This window comes from Gavialis gangeticus, unplaced genomic scaffold, assembly GCF_001723915.1.
Source record: "Gavialis gangeticus isolate Ggan-Ray unplaced genomic scaffold, GavGan_comp1, whole genome shotgun sequence".
Taxonomy (NCBI): domain Eukaryota; kingdom Metazoa; phylum Chordata; order Crocodylia; family Gavialidae; genus Gavialis; species Gavialis gangeticus.
Window position 1 is genome coordinate 39,867,061 of NW_017728997.1, and position 12,289 is coordinate 39,879,349.

Here is a 12,289-nt window from a genome sequence, read left to right on the forward strand (position 1 = left end):
CAGGGCTCAGTCCTCGGGCCCGCACTGTTCAACATCTTCATCAGTGACTTGGACGAGGGGGTAAAAAGCACCCTGTTTAAATTTGCTTATGTGACAGTAAGATGTGGGGAGATGTGGGTATGCTAGAAGGGAGGAGTAGGCTGCAATCAGACCTAGACAGGTTACAGGGGTGGGCGGATGAAGTCCAAGGTGATGCACTTGGGGAGGAAGAACCAGCAGCATACTTACAGGCTGGGAAACTCCCTTCTCGTCAGTACAGAGGCAGAAAAGGATCTTGGAGTCGTCATTGATGCCAAGATTAATATGGGCCAGCAGTGTGGGGATGCAGTTAGGAAGGCCAACCACACCTTGTCATGCATCCGCAGATGCATCTCAAGCAGGTCCAAGGAGGTGATCCTCCCCTTCTATGCAGCACTGGTCAGGCCGCAGTTGGAGTTCTGGGCGCCGCACTTCAAGAGGGATGTGGACAACATGGAGAGGGTCCAGAAGAGGGCCACTCGCATGATCAGGGGTCAGCAGGGCAGGCCCTACGAGGAGAGGCTACGGGACCTGAACCTGTTCAGCCGCCACAAGAGAAGGCTGAGGGGGAATCTAGTGGCCTGTTACAAACTAGTTGGAAGGGACCAGCAGGCATTGGGATAGCCAATTGTTCTATTATCTGCTGCCACTGAGAACAGTAGTTCCATCCTCTTTGGAACCACCCTTCAGGTAGCTGAAGGCTGCTGTTAAATCCCCCCTCAGTCTTCTCTTCTGCAGACTAAATAAGCCTCAGCTTCTCCTCAGAAGTCATGTGCCCCAACCCCCTAACTATTTTTGTTGCTGTCACACAATACTCTAGATGTGGCATCACGTGCAGAAAGGAGGGAATTATTTCCCTTGATCTGCTGGCAACGCTTCTACTAGCGCAGCCCAGCATGCTCTTAGCCTTCCTGGCAACAAGGGCACGTAGTTGACTTGTATCCAGTTTGTTATCCACTGTAAACCCTAATTCCTTTTCTGCAGAGCTGCTGCTTAGCCAGTTGGTCCCAAGTCTGCAGCAGTCAGTGAACGAGACTCTTCCATCCTAAGTATGCAGGACTTTGCACGTGCCCTTATGAGCCTCATGATATTTCCTTCGGCCCAATCTTCCAATTCGTGTAGGTCACTCTGAATCCTAGCCCTACCTTCCAGCATGTCTACTACTCCCCCCAGCTTGGTGTCATCCACAGTCTTGCTGAGGGTACACTCCATCCCATCTTCCAGATTGTTAATGAAAATATTGAACAAAACTGGCCCCAGGACTGGCCCCTGTGGCACTCCAGTTGATACCGGTTGCCAACTAGACCTCGAACTATGGATTGGTACCTGTTGAGCTTGATGATCCAGCCAGCTTTCTGACCACCTTACAGTCCATCCAACACATAATTCCCTTGCTTGCAAGAATGCTATGGGAGATGGTATCAAAGGCCTTGGTCAAGCCATGTACATACGGTCCACTGGTATCCCCACATCCATAGAGCTAGTGATCTCATATAGAAGGCAATCAGTTTGGTCAGGCATGACTTGCCCATGGTGAATCCATGCTGACTGTTCCTGATCACTTCCTTCTCCAGGTGCTTAGAAATAGATTTCTTGAGGACCTGCTCCATCATTTTTCCAGGTGAGCCTGATGGGTCTGTAGTTCCCTGGATTTTCCCTCTTCCCTTTCTGAATGATGGGCACTATATTTGCTCTTTTCCAGTTGTCTGGGACTTCTCCCAATTGCCATGAAATCATGGCCAGCAGCTCTGCAATCACATCAGCCAACTCCCTTAAACCCTCCGGTGCATCCCCTCTGGTCCCATGGACTTCTACGCATCCAGCTTTTCTAAAAAGTCCCTAACCTGTTCTTTTACCACTGAGGGCTGCTTGCCTTCTGCCCAAACTGTGCTGCCTGGTGCAGTAGTCTGTGAACTGACCTTGCCTGTGATGACCAAGGTGGAAAAGACATTGAGGACTTCAACCTTTTCCTCCTCATCTGTCAGTAGGTGCCTACCCCACACTTTCCCTGATCTTCCATTTGTTGCTGACATACTTGCAGAAACCCCTTCATGTGCCTTGCTATCTGTAACTCCAGTTGTGCTGCTTTGGCCTTCCTGATTTCATCCCTGCATGCCTAAGCAACACTCACTTTTACTCCTCTCTAGTCATTTGTTCAAGCTTCCACTTCTTGTAAGCTTCCTATTTGTGTTTAAGCTCACTGAAGGGTTCCCTGATAAGCCAAGCTGGTTGCTTGCCACACTTACTATTCTTCCTGCACATTGAGATGGTTTGTTCCTGTGTCCTCAGTAAGGTTTCTTTAAAATACAACCAGCTCTCCTGAACTCCTTTTCCCTTTCAGACTGGCCTTTCAAGGGACCCTGCCCATCAGTTCCCTGAGGGAGTCAAAGTCTGTTTTTTTTTATTTTTCTGAAATCCAAGGTCCATACTGTGCTGCTCCCCTTTCTTCCTTTTGTCAGGATCCTGAACTGGATCATCTCATGGTTGCTGCTTCCCAGAGTGCCATCCACTTCTACATCCCCACCAATTCCTCTCTGTGAGCATCAGGTCAAGAAGAGCATGGCCTCTAGTTACTCTCCAGCATTTGTACCAGGAACACTCTCCAAAAAGTTCCTAGATTGCCTGTGCACTGCTGTATTGCCCTCCCAACATGTCAGAGTGACTGAAGATCCTCATGAGACCCAGGGCCTGTGATCTGGAAACTTCCACTAGTTGTCTGATGAAAGCCTTATCTACCTCCTCCTCCTGGTCTGGGGGACTGTAGCAGATGCCCACCATAACATTAACTTTCTTGGTCTCCCCTCTGACCTCGTTACACAAATTGCCGATTGCTTAAATCACAAGTGTGACCTTATAAGGGAGGATATGGCAAGATGCCACATTTATTGATTTAAGCGCTTAATATACACACATACACACCACATTTATACCTCAATTTCTGTTCTGCGCTGGTATACATTATCAGTACTTAGATCAACTTACGTGGACATTGGAGTCAGAAGCGGACTGTCCAAGTTCACCGATGACACCAAACTTTGGGGCAAAGCATCCACACCAGAAAACAGGCGGGTGATCGAGGCTGACCTGGACAGGCTCAGCAAATGGGCGGATGAGAACCTGATGGTGTTCAACACCAAAAAATGCAAGGTTCTCCACCTTGCGAGGAAAAACCTGCAGCATCCTTATAGGCTCGGCAGTGCTACGCTGGCTAGCACTACGAAAGAAAGAGACTTGGGGGTCATGATTGACTACAAGATGAACGTGAGCCTGCAGTGCAGTGCTGCGGCTAGTAAAGGAACCAAAATGCTGGCGTGCATCCATAGATGATTCTCAAGCAAATCCCGGGATGTCATTCTCCTCTTGTACTCAGCCTTGGTGAGGCCGCAGCTGGAGTACTGCATCCAGTTTTGGGCTCCACAATTCAAAAAGGATGTGGAGAAGCTTGAGAGAGTCCAGAGAAGAGCCACGCGCATGATCAGAGGTCAGGAAAACAGACCTTATGATGACAGGCTGAGAGCCATGGGACTCTTTAGCCTGGAAGAGTGCAGGCTCAGGGGTGACCTGATGGCAACATATAAGTTTATCAAGGGTGATCACCAGTATCTGGGGGAACATTTGTTCACCAGAGCGCCCCAAGGGATGATGAGATTGAACGGTCATAAACTACTGGAAGACCATTTCAGGCTGGACATAAGGAAGAATTTCTTTGCTGTCCGAGCCCCCAAGGTCTGGAACAGCCTGCCATCGGAGGTGGTTCAAGCACCAACATTGAACACCTTCAAGAGCAAATTGGATGCTTATCTTGCTGGGATCCTATGACCCCTGCTGACTTCCTGCCCCTGGAGCAGGGGGCTGGACTTGATCTTCCGAGGTCCCTTCCAGCCCTAATGTCTATGAAATCTATGAAACTTAGTGGCCAGCCAAGATGATCACAAGTAGGGAGCCAGGCTCCTGCCGGTCCATCTCATCAGATGAACCAATGCTCCAGTATGACATGCAGAACCAGACCCAAAGTCAGTATGTCTCACCCCATCTTTTATAGCTTTGCCAGTTCACCCAGTTCTCTGGACTTTTGCGGTATTCCTTGAAGGTCGATTGCCATTGTTCTCCTGCTGTTCTGGGTGGATTCTTCTTGTTTTGGTCTTCAGTCTGTCTGCATTCTTCAGGCAGTCACAAGCTGATGTTTTGTTTTTTCACAGACACACTCATCCATTCTCTCACACATACAGCATACAAAGGTTGAACACTTATTTCGAGCTACAGAGCAATACAAAATGGAGTTTCTTAAGACAATGCAAAACTCAAGAAAATACATAAGATTAAAAGCAATAGGTTAAAAAAAAGTTCTATGTGTATAACAACCTTAACCCAGAGACTATCAGCAGGTCTATCTCCAGTTTGGTAGTGGAGCTCTGAACAATCATACTGCTCTTTTACATAAAATGCTGCTACTCCTCCTCGTCTCCCCTTCCTGTCCTTCCCGAATAGTTTGTACCCATCCATGATGGTATTTCAGCATGTGAGTTATTCCACCAAGTCTCTGTTACTCCAGTCATATCATAGTTTTTTGACTGTGTGAGGACTTCCAGTTCTTCCTGCTTATTTCCCAGGCTCTGTGTGTTCATATATACCTCTCCTGGGCCTGGACTGGCTAGGCCACCTTGTTAGAGCCTTTTGTTGCACCAATTATTGTGGTGTTCTCAGTACAGTGTGTGTTTTTCATGAACATTACATTACTGGATTTATCTCTAACATCCCTGTAAAATTGGGTGGTGGTATTCCCACATTACAGCTGGGAAATTGAGGCAGAGAAAAATTCCAGCCAAAATGAAATGTGTGAATTGTTGGACGCCTGGATTCTCAGTGCCAAGAACTTTGTAATCCTTCATGTGTTAGAGCACAATCCAGTCAACTGTCAGTCATGAGCACTCCAGCTTTATGTGAATCTGTTCCAAGTGCCTCACATTGTGTGCCCCACCCCTATACACACACTTTTTTTTTCTTCTGGGGTGCCTGTGAAGTTCTGTAAAGTTTCTTCTGGAGGCTGCATGTGAAGCTCAGTTTAAAATAAATGCATGAGTTCACTGGGAATGCTGTGGCCAGAAGCTGGGATAGAATCCTGTCCTCAAGAGTAGTATTCAGCTAGCTATTCAGGGGTTCTAAACCTTGTTAGACTAAAAGCATGCCTCAGAAAATGCTAGCTCTTACCTTCACTGGTTTGTGGACTGGAAAAACAATATAGAGCAATTTTTCTCTGGGAAAAAACTTGGAAAGACTATGGCTGGTCAGAATGTTTTTGCGGCCAGGAAGATATGCTTTGATGGTTCAAAGCAGGCCACCACACCCGGAGCATCTGGGCAATATCTTCGCAGATGTCCAGGCAGGGGGCACACATGGCAGTATTGCTGCGCAAAGGCAAGCTCTGGAGCCACAGCCCACTGGCAGCTGGCCCAGAGTGGCAAATGCCTCATCTGGGTCTGGCAAGTGCGCAGCAGGCCACATCCAGGCAGTAGCCCCCACTGCCAGACTGCTGCTGTGGGTAGAGGGTTCAGGGAACTCGCAGGGCTGCTTCACCAGTCCAGCTGGCACAAGGGGTAGTGTCCCCAGGTACCAATTGGCTGGGCCCCAGAAGCTCCTGAGAGCGAGTAGCCCTGAGCTACTTGACAGCAGCTTTTTGTACTTATGGGGCCAAGACAGGGCAGCTTTTTATACTGCTGGAGACGGTACAGGTGCTGACCCTGGGCTCTAGCTCCTCCTAGCTACAGATCTGGCAGGAGCAAGGCAGGGTTATTTTGCCCCAAGTGGCACAATTTTCCCCACGACAAAGTGCATGTCCGAGCACATGCGCTGAGGCAAAATGCCCCAGCTCAAATTTGCACCACTTCTGTTTGAGCTGCTGCAAGTGCACGTGCTTTCATGTGTGGACGCACCATTGGAGTCTCAGAATAGCAGTCTTCCTATGCCTGAAGAAGGGTGATTGCACCCAAAAACTTGCAAAGAACTTTTTTCCAACTACTCAGTTGGTCTAATAAAAGATACCATTTACCCAAAGACCTTGCCTGCCTGTTTCCTTAGACCAATACGGATGGCTACAACCAAAAACCCAGTGGCAGGTAGCAACACCTAACAATGCTAGTATTGAATGGCACCCTGGGTGATAATCACTGATTTAAACCTTGATCACGCTTTTTCTTCCTGCAGTTCTCTGTCTCACTCTTTATATGCTTTCCAGCGTCAAAGAAAATGGTCCTTCAAATAACTTCCTTTCTGACACACTAGTGATTCATCACTGGATCACTCTTAGTCTAATGTGCTGAATGAGAGGGGTCTTGTGGGGGAGGCAGGGGGGGAGGGAATGGGTTTGATTATGTAACACAATGCACATATAGAAGGGGATCATATTAAGTTTGTCATTGGACATTTCCTAAATTTTGACTGCTTGACATGACAGCCTTTAATGTAATAAATGGATGGAATAAATATTTACATTTGGATAGACCTAGATGACTCCTTCAGGAGCTCAGCAAGGAGATAATGGGTTTTCATTGCTTAGAATTAACTATTAATAAAATAATTTTGCTTAGAACTGCTTTCTTCCTTGTAAGTGATTCATGAAATCTTTATGAAGGTTATATGAATTTGAAAGCTTGTAGTATTTTCTAAAAGCAACCTTGATCCAATTTCAGTTTCATAAGATGTAAAAGATTTGCCACCAGGAGGCACTAAGTACACTGATGCTGTGCTTCAGAAAAATCTGTTTTATTTAATAATTAACAAGTAGCAATTCCTGCTTGTTTTACCTTTGACCACCAAACTAGTTTCCTTATTTAGAGATGTTTTAAGTACAGTACAGAAAAGTTCTGGCCTTTCTGTAATTTTAATAGTACAGCAAATGTGTTTTAGGGCCCAAACTGAACCTGAATTTAAATTTGTCAACTAATATTGGCTTTATGTAAGGCTTTTTCTTCCCAAACTCTCTCTTAAGTACTCCTAAATTTTCCTAGCAAAGCTTTGAGCTAATAGAGGCTTAAAAATATTTATGAATTCTCACTTGTATATATCTACCTATCCTCTAAGTGTCCCTTCCACAATATATGGTATTGGCAAAAATGAAGGAGAACTCACATATTTCATTGAATTGGTAATTTAAAGCTTCCCACCCATTTATCCACAGTACCTTTTGTAAAGCATTTTTGTTCTTTTTTTTTCTTATTGCCATGTTTATGCAAGCCAGTAACTTGTATTTCTGAGAATATAAAAGGAGATGCAAGTATTCCAAAACCTTTTGAGTAATAATTAAATGATTACTGTGATTTCTGTTCAAACCTTGCTACTTTGAAAAACCCACAATTCCTGTCTAGAACAAGCTAGTCTGCACCCTGCTGTTGAAGTAAAATAATTCAGCTCTGGGATGAAGGTCGTTATTTAGAGGGTACACTGTTTCCAAACATTATTTGGCAGAATCCACAGTTATAACAAAGTATTTCAACCCAGCTAAGAGGGTTTCCTTTCATTTCTCTTTGCCAGCTTGGTTTTAAAATTGAACTCAAATGCTGTGTTCTTGTTTGTTGTTAAATGACTTACTTAGCTTTTGAAAATATGCCTGTGTAATTTCTAAAATCTGTGGTGAGATTTCTGGTCTGTTTCCTATTAGAGATGGCACCATCATTTGATTTATTTTTCCTCCTGTGCAATTAAGAATTCTGAAAGTTTTCATATTTAGCTGCTCCCAAGTAGCAGTTTTGTTTTGATATTTATGAGTTTGGAAACCTGATCTGAAATAACACTGAACATTATAATGACAGCATTTGATCCAGTGGGGTATAGATTTGTGAGACAGTACAGTCAAGCCTGTAAGAATCTTGATAGGGGCTTAGTAATAAAACATTACAAATCAAAGTAACGTTGTTTAAGATTGTAGTTAAACCCTTCCTTAGCTTTTATTCAAGTCAGAATACATGCTTGACTACATACTACTTTGAGCATAACTTCAGGGAAAATGTAGAAAGGTGGAATGTTGTAGTATTAGCCCAAATACATCTGCCAGATTTAAAAAAGTGGCATGGCGACATCTTTAATGACCAATAACAGATGCAATCTCTACTTACCTAATTTCCCCAAATTTAGCAGTCTTATCCTCTGCCTACATTAAACCGTTGTTATGTATTATATGGCAGAAAAATCTAAACTGAAGAGAAAAGAGAGGGAACTAACAAGTAGTTGTGGATTCATAGCTCTAAGTTTAAAGGCATTTTCATGTTGTCCAAGTACCCAAGAATCTCTGTTTGGATGCTGAAACTGAGCTATAATTGCAACCATTAACTTTTACTACAGATGTGACTCATTTCCCCCTCCCCCCACTCCCATGGGCTTCTTTAAGGAGTTGATTGTGTACAAGAACCCGTGTTTTGTTTTGTAGCATGATGAGTTTGGGCAAGAACTTTAAAACAAAAAAGGCATAAGATTCTAGATTCAAGGCTATAGTGGGTGGGGTTCAGTTGAGTGCTCACTGCAAAGAGGATATTAGAAAAATCTTTTAACATTCAGCTGCTGCAGGAGACTATTAGTTGGCTCAGGTACAACAGGCAGTCTTTGCTGCCTGCAGTGCCAACACTGTACAGGACTCCTGCAAGCGCATATTAACTGTTTCACTGCTGATGTTCCCATCAGCATGCTCTTCTTATATTGATAGTATATTGACTTTCCTGGAATCACAGAATATGGAAATGTTTCTTGTTTGAGTGGCAGTCATCAGGGTCATGTGTTAGGTTATTTTAATATGTAGAGTATGGGGATCCCTATTGTGTCTAGCACACTGGGATTCTGGAATGTGGTAGTTGTTCCTGGGTACTACTGAGCAAACTTTATGGTACTCCAGAAAACACAGTCTCAGAATAACAAACACTCTAGTGACTGCATGCAGTCACAGAAGCATGCTGACATCAAAAATAGCCTATCATCTAACTTTCAGTATCTACTGATATGTTGATTCTCATTTTGAGAATCAGAGTGGCTATATCTGTGTTAATGGTATTTAAGAACACAAAGCAAAGAGTGCAAAAAAAGATTGCATGCTTAGCTTTAAATTATTTCCTTTGTGCATGTCTGTGATAGTTTTTAACTGAGCAGTAGCATTCTGTTTGTCAAGTGTACATTTGTCTACTGTGTCTACTAATCATGTAATATTAATTAATTCCATATACACAGACATGATTTTCATTATCTTCACAGTGTATCTTACATGTTACTTAAAAGACTTTTAAATTTGGAATTGATTGTTCTCAAAGGTCTTTTTGTAAGAGACAGATATACAGTATATCTTTTCAACTCTTCCAAAGATGCTATGCAGTGGACAGTAATTAACTTTGAATCTTAAGTTGCTTATTCATGCTAAAAACCTCTCTTTTCTGTTCTATATTATGTTGTACAGACATGATTAAATTACTTTTAATTGACTCAATCTGGCATTCATATTATATGTGAATATTATAAAAAGTATATAAAGACTTCTTAATGTATGTGCATGAGGAACAGAATTAAAGCTGTTCATTCTGTCTTAAATGCTGCCCTTCCAGTTTTCATGTTGCTTTTAGTAGTACAACTGCAACATTATGGTAATCTGGGGAATTTCCTTGCCTTTTTAGAGGGAAAAAAGTTTCAGGAGGAATTGGGAACACAAAGCTTATGAAACAATGCCTTCCAGGATTTTGGAGCTTTGTTGACTTGTCAGAATTGAACAATACTTTATTTTAAATGTTTATAGTCTGGTATTTATATGGTTAAACACTGTAGGAAGTCATATTACTGGCACACTACTAGCACAAGAGAGTATCCATCCCCTGCAAAACTTTACTGACTCCATAACTAAAATTGCCTTGCAAAGTGTATGAGAACTGGCAGACATTTCCTTCACACCTATAATGCACACAGATATTTAGGCAAATAGTTACTGTAGAACTCTGGCTCAAAATTTGTATCTTACTTGAAACCTTCAGGCAGTATCCTTTCCTCACTCCATACTTACTGGACAAGTGCATGCAACATGCCTCTCTTAAAAGGTCAGAGATTATTTTCACCAGCAAATAGAAAATACTTTGAATGCTAAAGTTCCATTTTTAGCTTATGACACTTTCAATTGCAAAGCTGTTTAAAAAACCAGAAAAATGTTAAAAGAACACTTTTTGTAAAAATTGCAGCTTTTTCCACTCCTATTCAAATGGCCTCACTGTTTGTTTTCAAAGATGCTGTTAAAAAGGGCTGAGGCCAAATCTTAACTTTTCTTACAAGACAAAAATGTTGGTAAATTGTAACTGACCAAATAGAAGATTTTCAGACAAGTTCTTATGCAACCCTGTCTTTTATGATGGTAGAATGTTCATATTATAATTCATATGAAGTGCCAGGACAACGCTGACTGGAATCCTATCACCAAGAGAAGCTAGAAAAGGAGTTAGAAGTAATACAGTACATATGCTGTGCACAGCTTTTTGCTTTGCTAGATTCTGGTCTGTTCGTTGGGCGTACTCAAGTCCCACTTCCTCGTATAATTTTGCTTGCAGATCTTCTGGACTAGAAACAAGACCTGGCATTACCTACAGGTCCTAGTGCTCTTCACTATTTGCCTCAATAGCTAATAAAATATCACTAGTTGGACTTGGTATCCAGTACTCCGTTCTCTGCTCTGACTTCCTTGTGGTGACCATCTTGTGCTCTGCCTGCTTTCTCAGGTGTTCTGCTGCATTTCTTACCTGATTTCTTAACGTCTTTGTTATACACTCCCATGCTAGCATATTCTCACACTCAGCAAAATATGTGGAGGGGAACAGCAATTCAACGAAGATCTGTAATACAAACACTGCTTATGTTAGCAGTACAAGGATCTTTATCAGTACTAGGAATGATAGTGCAACTTGGTCCACTTGCACAGCCAAAACTTCTGCCTATGCCAAGTTTAAAGTGTGTGTCTTTTTGAGATGTGGGTGTACATATACAATATTTATCAAAACTTTGCTATGTTAGTTACTGATTCTTGCTAACATCAGAAACACTTAAGGGTAAACAGTTACACTGCTCTTGTGAATAATATAATCCTTATCTGTTCCATCAATGTTGTGCATCTTATGCACCATCAACTTCCATAAACTGCTATATCATAAATGTCAAGAAAGTTACTGATTTGTTATAACTATACAAACAGTTGAGTCACCTTTCTGGTGAAATACTTATTATAAAAACCTGCTTAAAGTGGTATGAGTTAAATATTTCAGTTTCTCTTAAACTTTTTTTCTTTTTCTTGTTTTTCTTAGGGCTGAAGAAGTCAGTGACTTACAGTATGAGGAAAATGTATAAAATGACGAAAGGATGGCTAAGGAAAACATCCTAATTGAGTTTTGTATTTGCTGTGCATTGGTAAATAAACTGATCTTTGTGTTCAAATAGCTTACAGTTGTCTGTTGCTCTCTCTACCTAGGAAAATTTCACAGTCATTGGTGTCTGTGCTGGCTTGTTTATACTTGCACACACACAGAATTGCCGGACATGCAGTAGAGGAAAGACTGAGAGAATGTTTTTGTATCAAAACCAAAAGAGCACCATCTCTGAAAAAAAAAAAAAATAATAATAATAATAATAATAATAATAATTACCATCTTGCTGGTGTCATTCTGCAGCAAAAAATATAGACATTTCTCAAGTTGAATAAATGTAACACTAACATTATGCTTCCATGGCAGTAAGAGGACAAAGTCATCTCTCTGAAGAGTGTACAACGTAACTTAACAACTTAGACCAAATGGAAAAGTAGAGTTTATTTACACTATTTCTGAGTTCCTTCATTTTGGACTGGATTCCTTTTTTGTTTGTGGTGGACTACAGTAAAATTTATTTTATAGGTAGTTTATGGAGGGGGGGCAGGCAGGGGGTTCTAAAAGATGCTTAACTAAGGTTAAATTGGTATGGAACATAGACTCAATACTATAATAGATACATTTTGGAAAAAAGATCAATAGTTTTCTAAAATCAGATGGTGACGTGGGAACATGAGTTGAGTGAATTACCTGTGGGTGCAATTATCCTGTTGGGAAATTTACCATGAATTTGTGAAGTGGGTAGTGCAATTGCATCAGAGATGGAGATTTGTGATGGTCTCCCTCTGACAGTGTAGGTGTAAATTTAGTCGGGCTTCTGGCCTACTTGACTGAAAAAACAGACAAAGACTAGAAGTGTTGATGCTGCTTATTTCAGTTACATGTTTTGAGATGAGAAATCCTGC

General features: G+C 42.0%; 1 protein-coding gene across 2 annotated transcripts in view; it reads left to right on the forward strand.

Moving 5' to 3' along the window:
* TAMM41 (TAM41 mitochondrial translocator assembly and maintenance homolog) overlaps positions 1-12,289 on the forward strand; it is a 92,545-nt gene that overhangs the window by 66,446 nt on the left and 13,810 nt on the right. Inside the window, exon 8 of one of the 2 annotated variants that reach the window (XM_019505086.1) lies at positions 11,325-11,427. In XM_019505086.1, the coding sequence (XP_019360631.1) occupies positions 11,325-11,401 (77 nt within the window). In that variant the 3' untranslated portion in view covers positions 11,402-11,427. Of the gene's footprint in view, positions 1-11,324; positions 11,459-12,289 lie in introns of those variants that run through there. The other variant, XM_019505088.1, reaches the window with a different exon arrangement.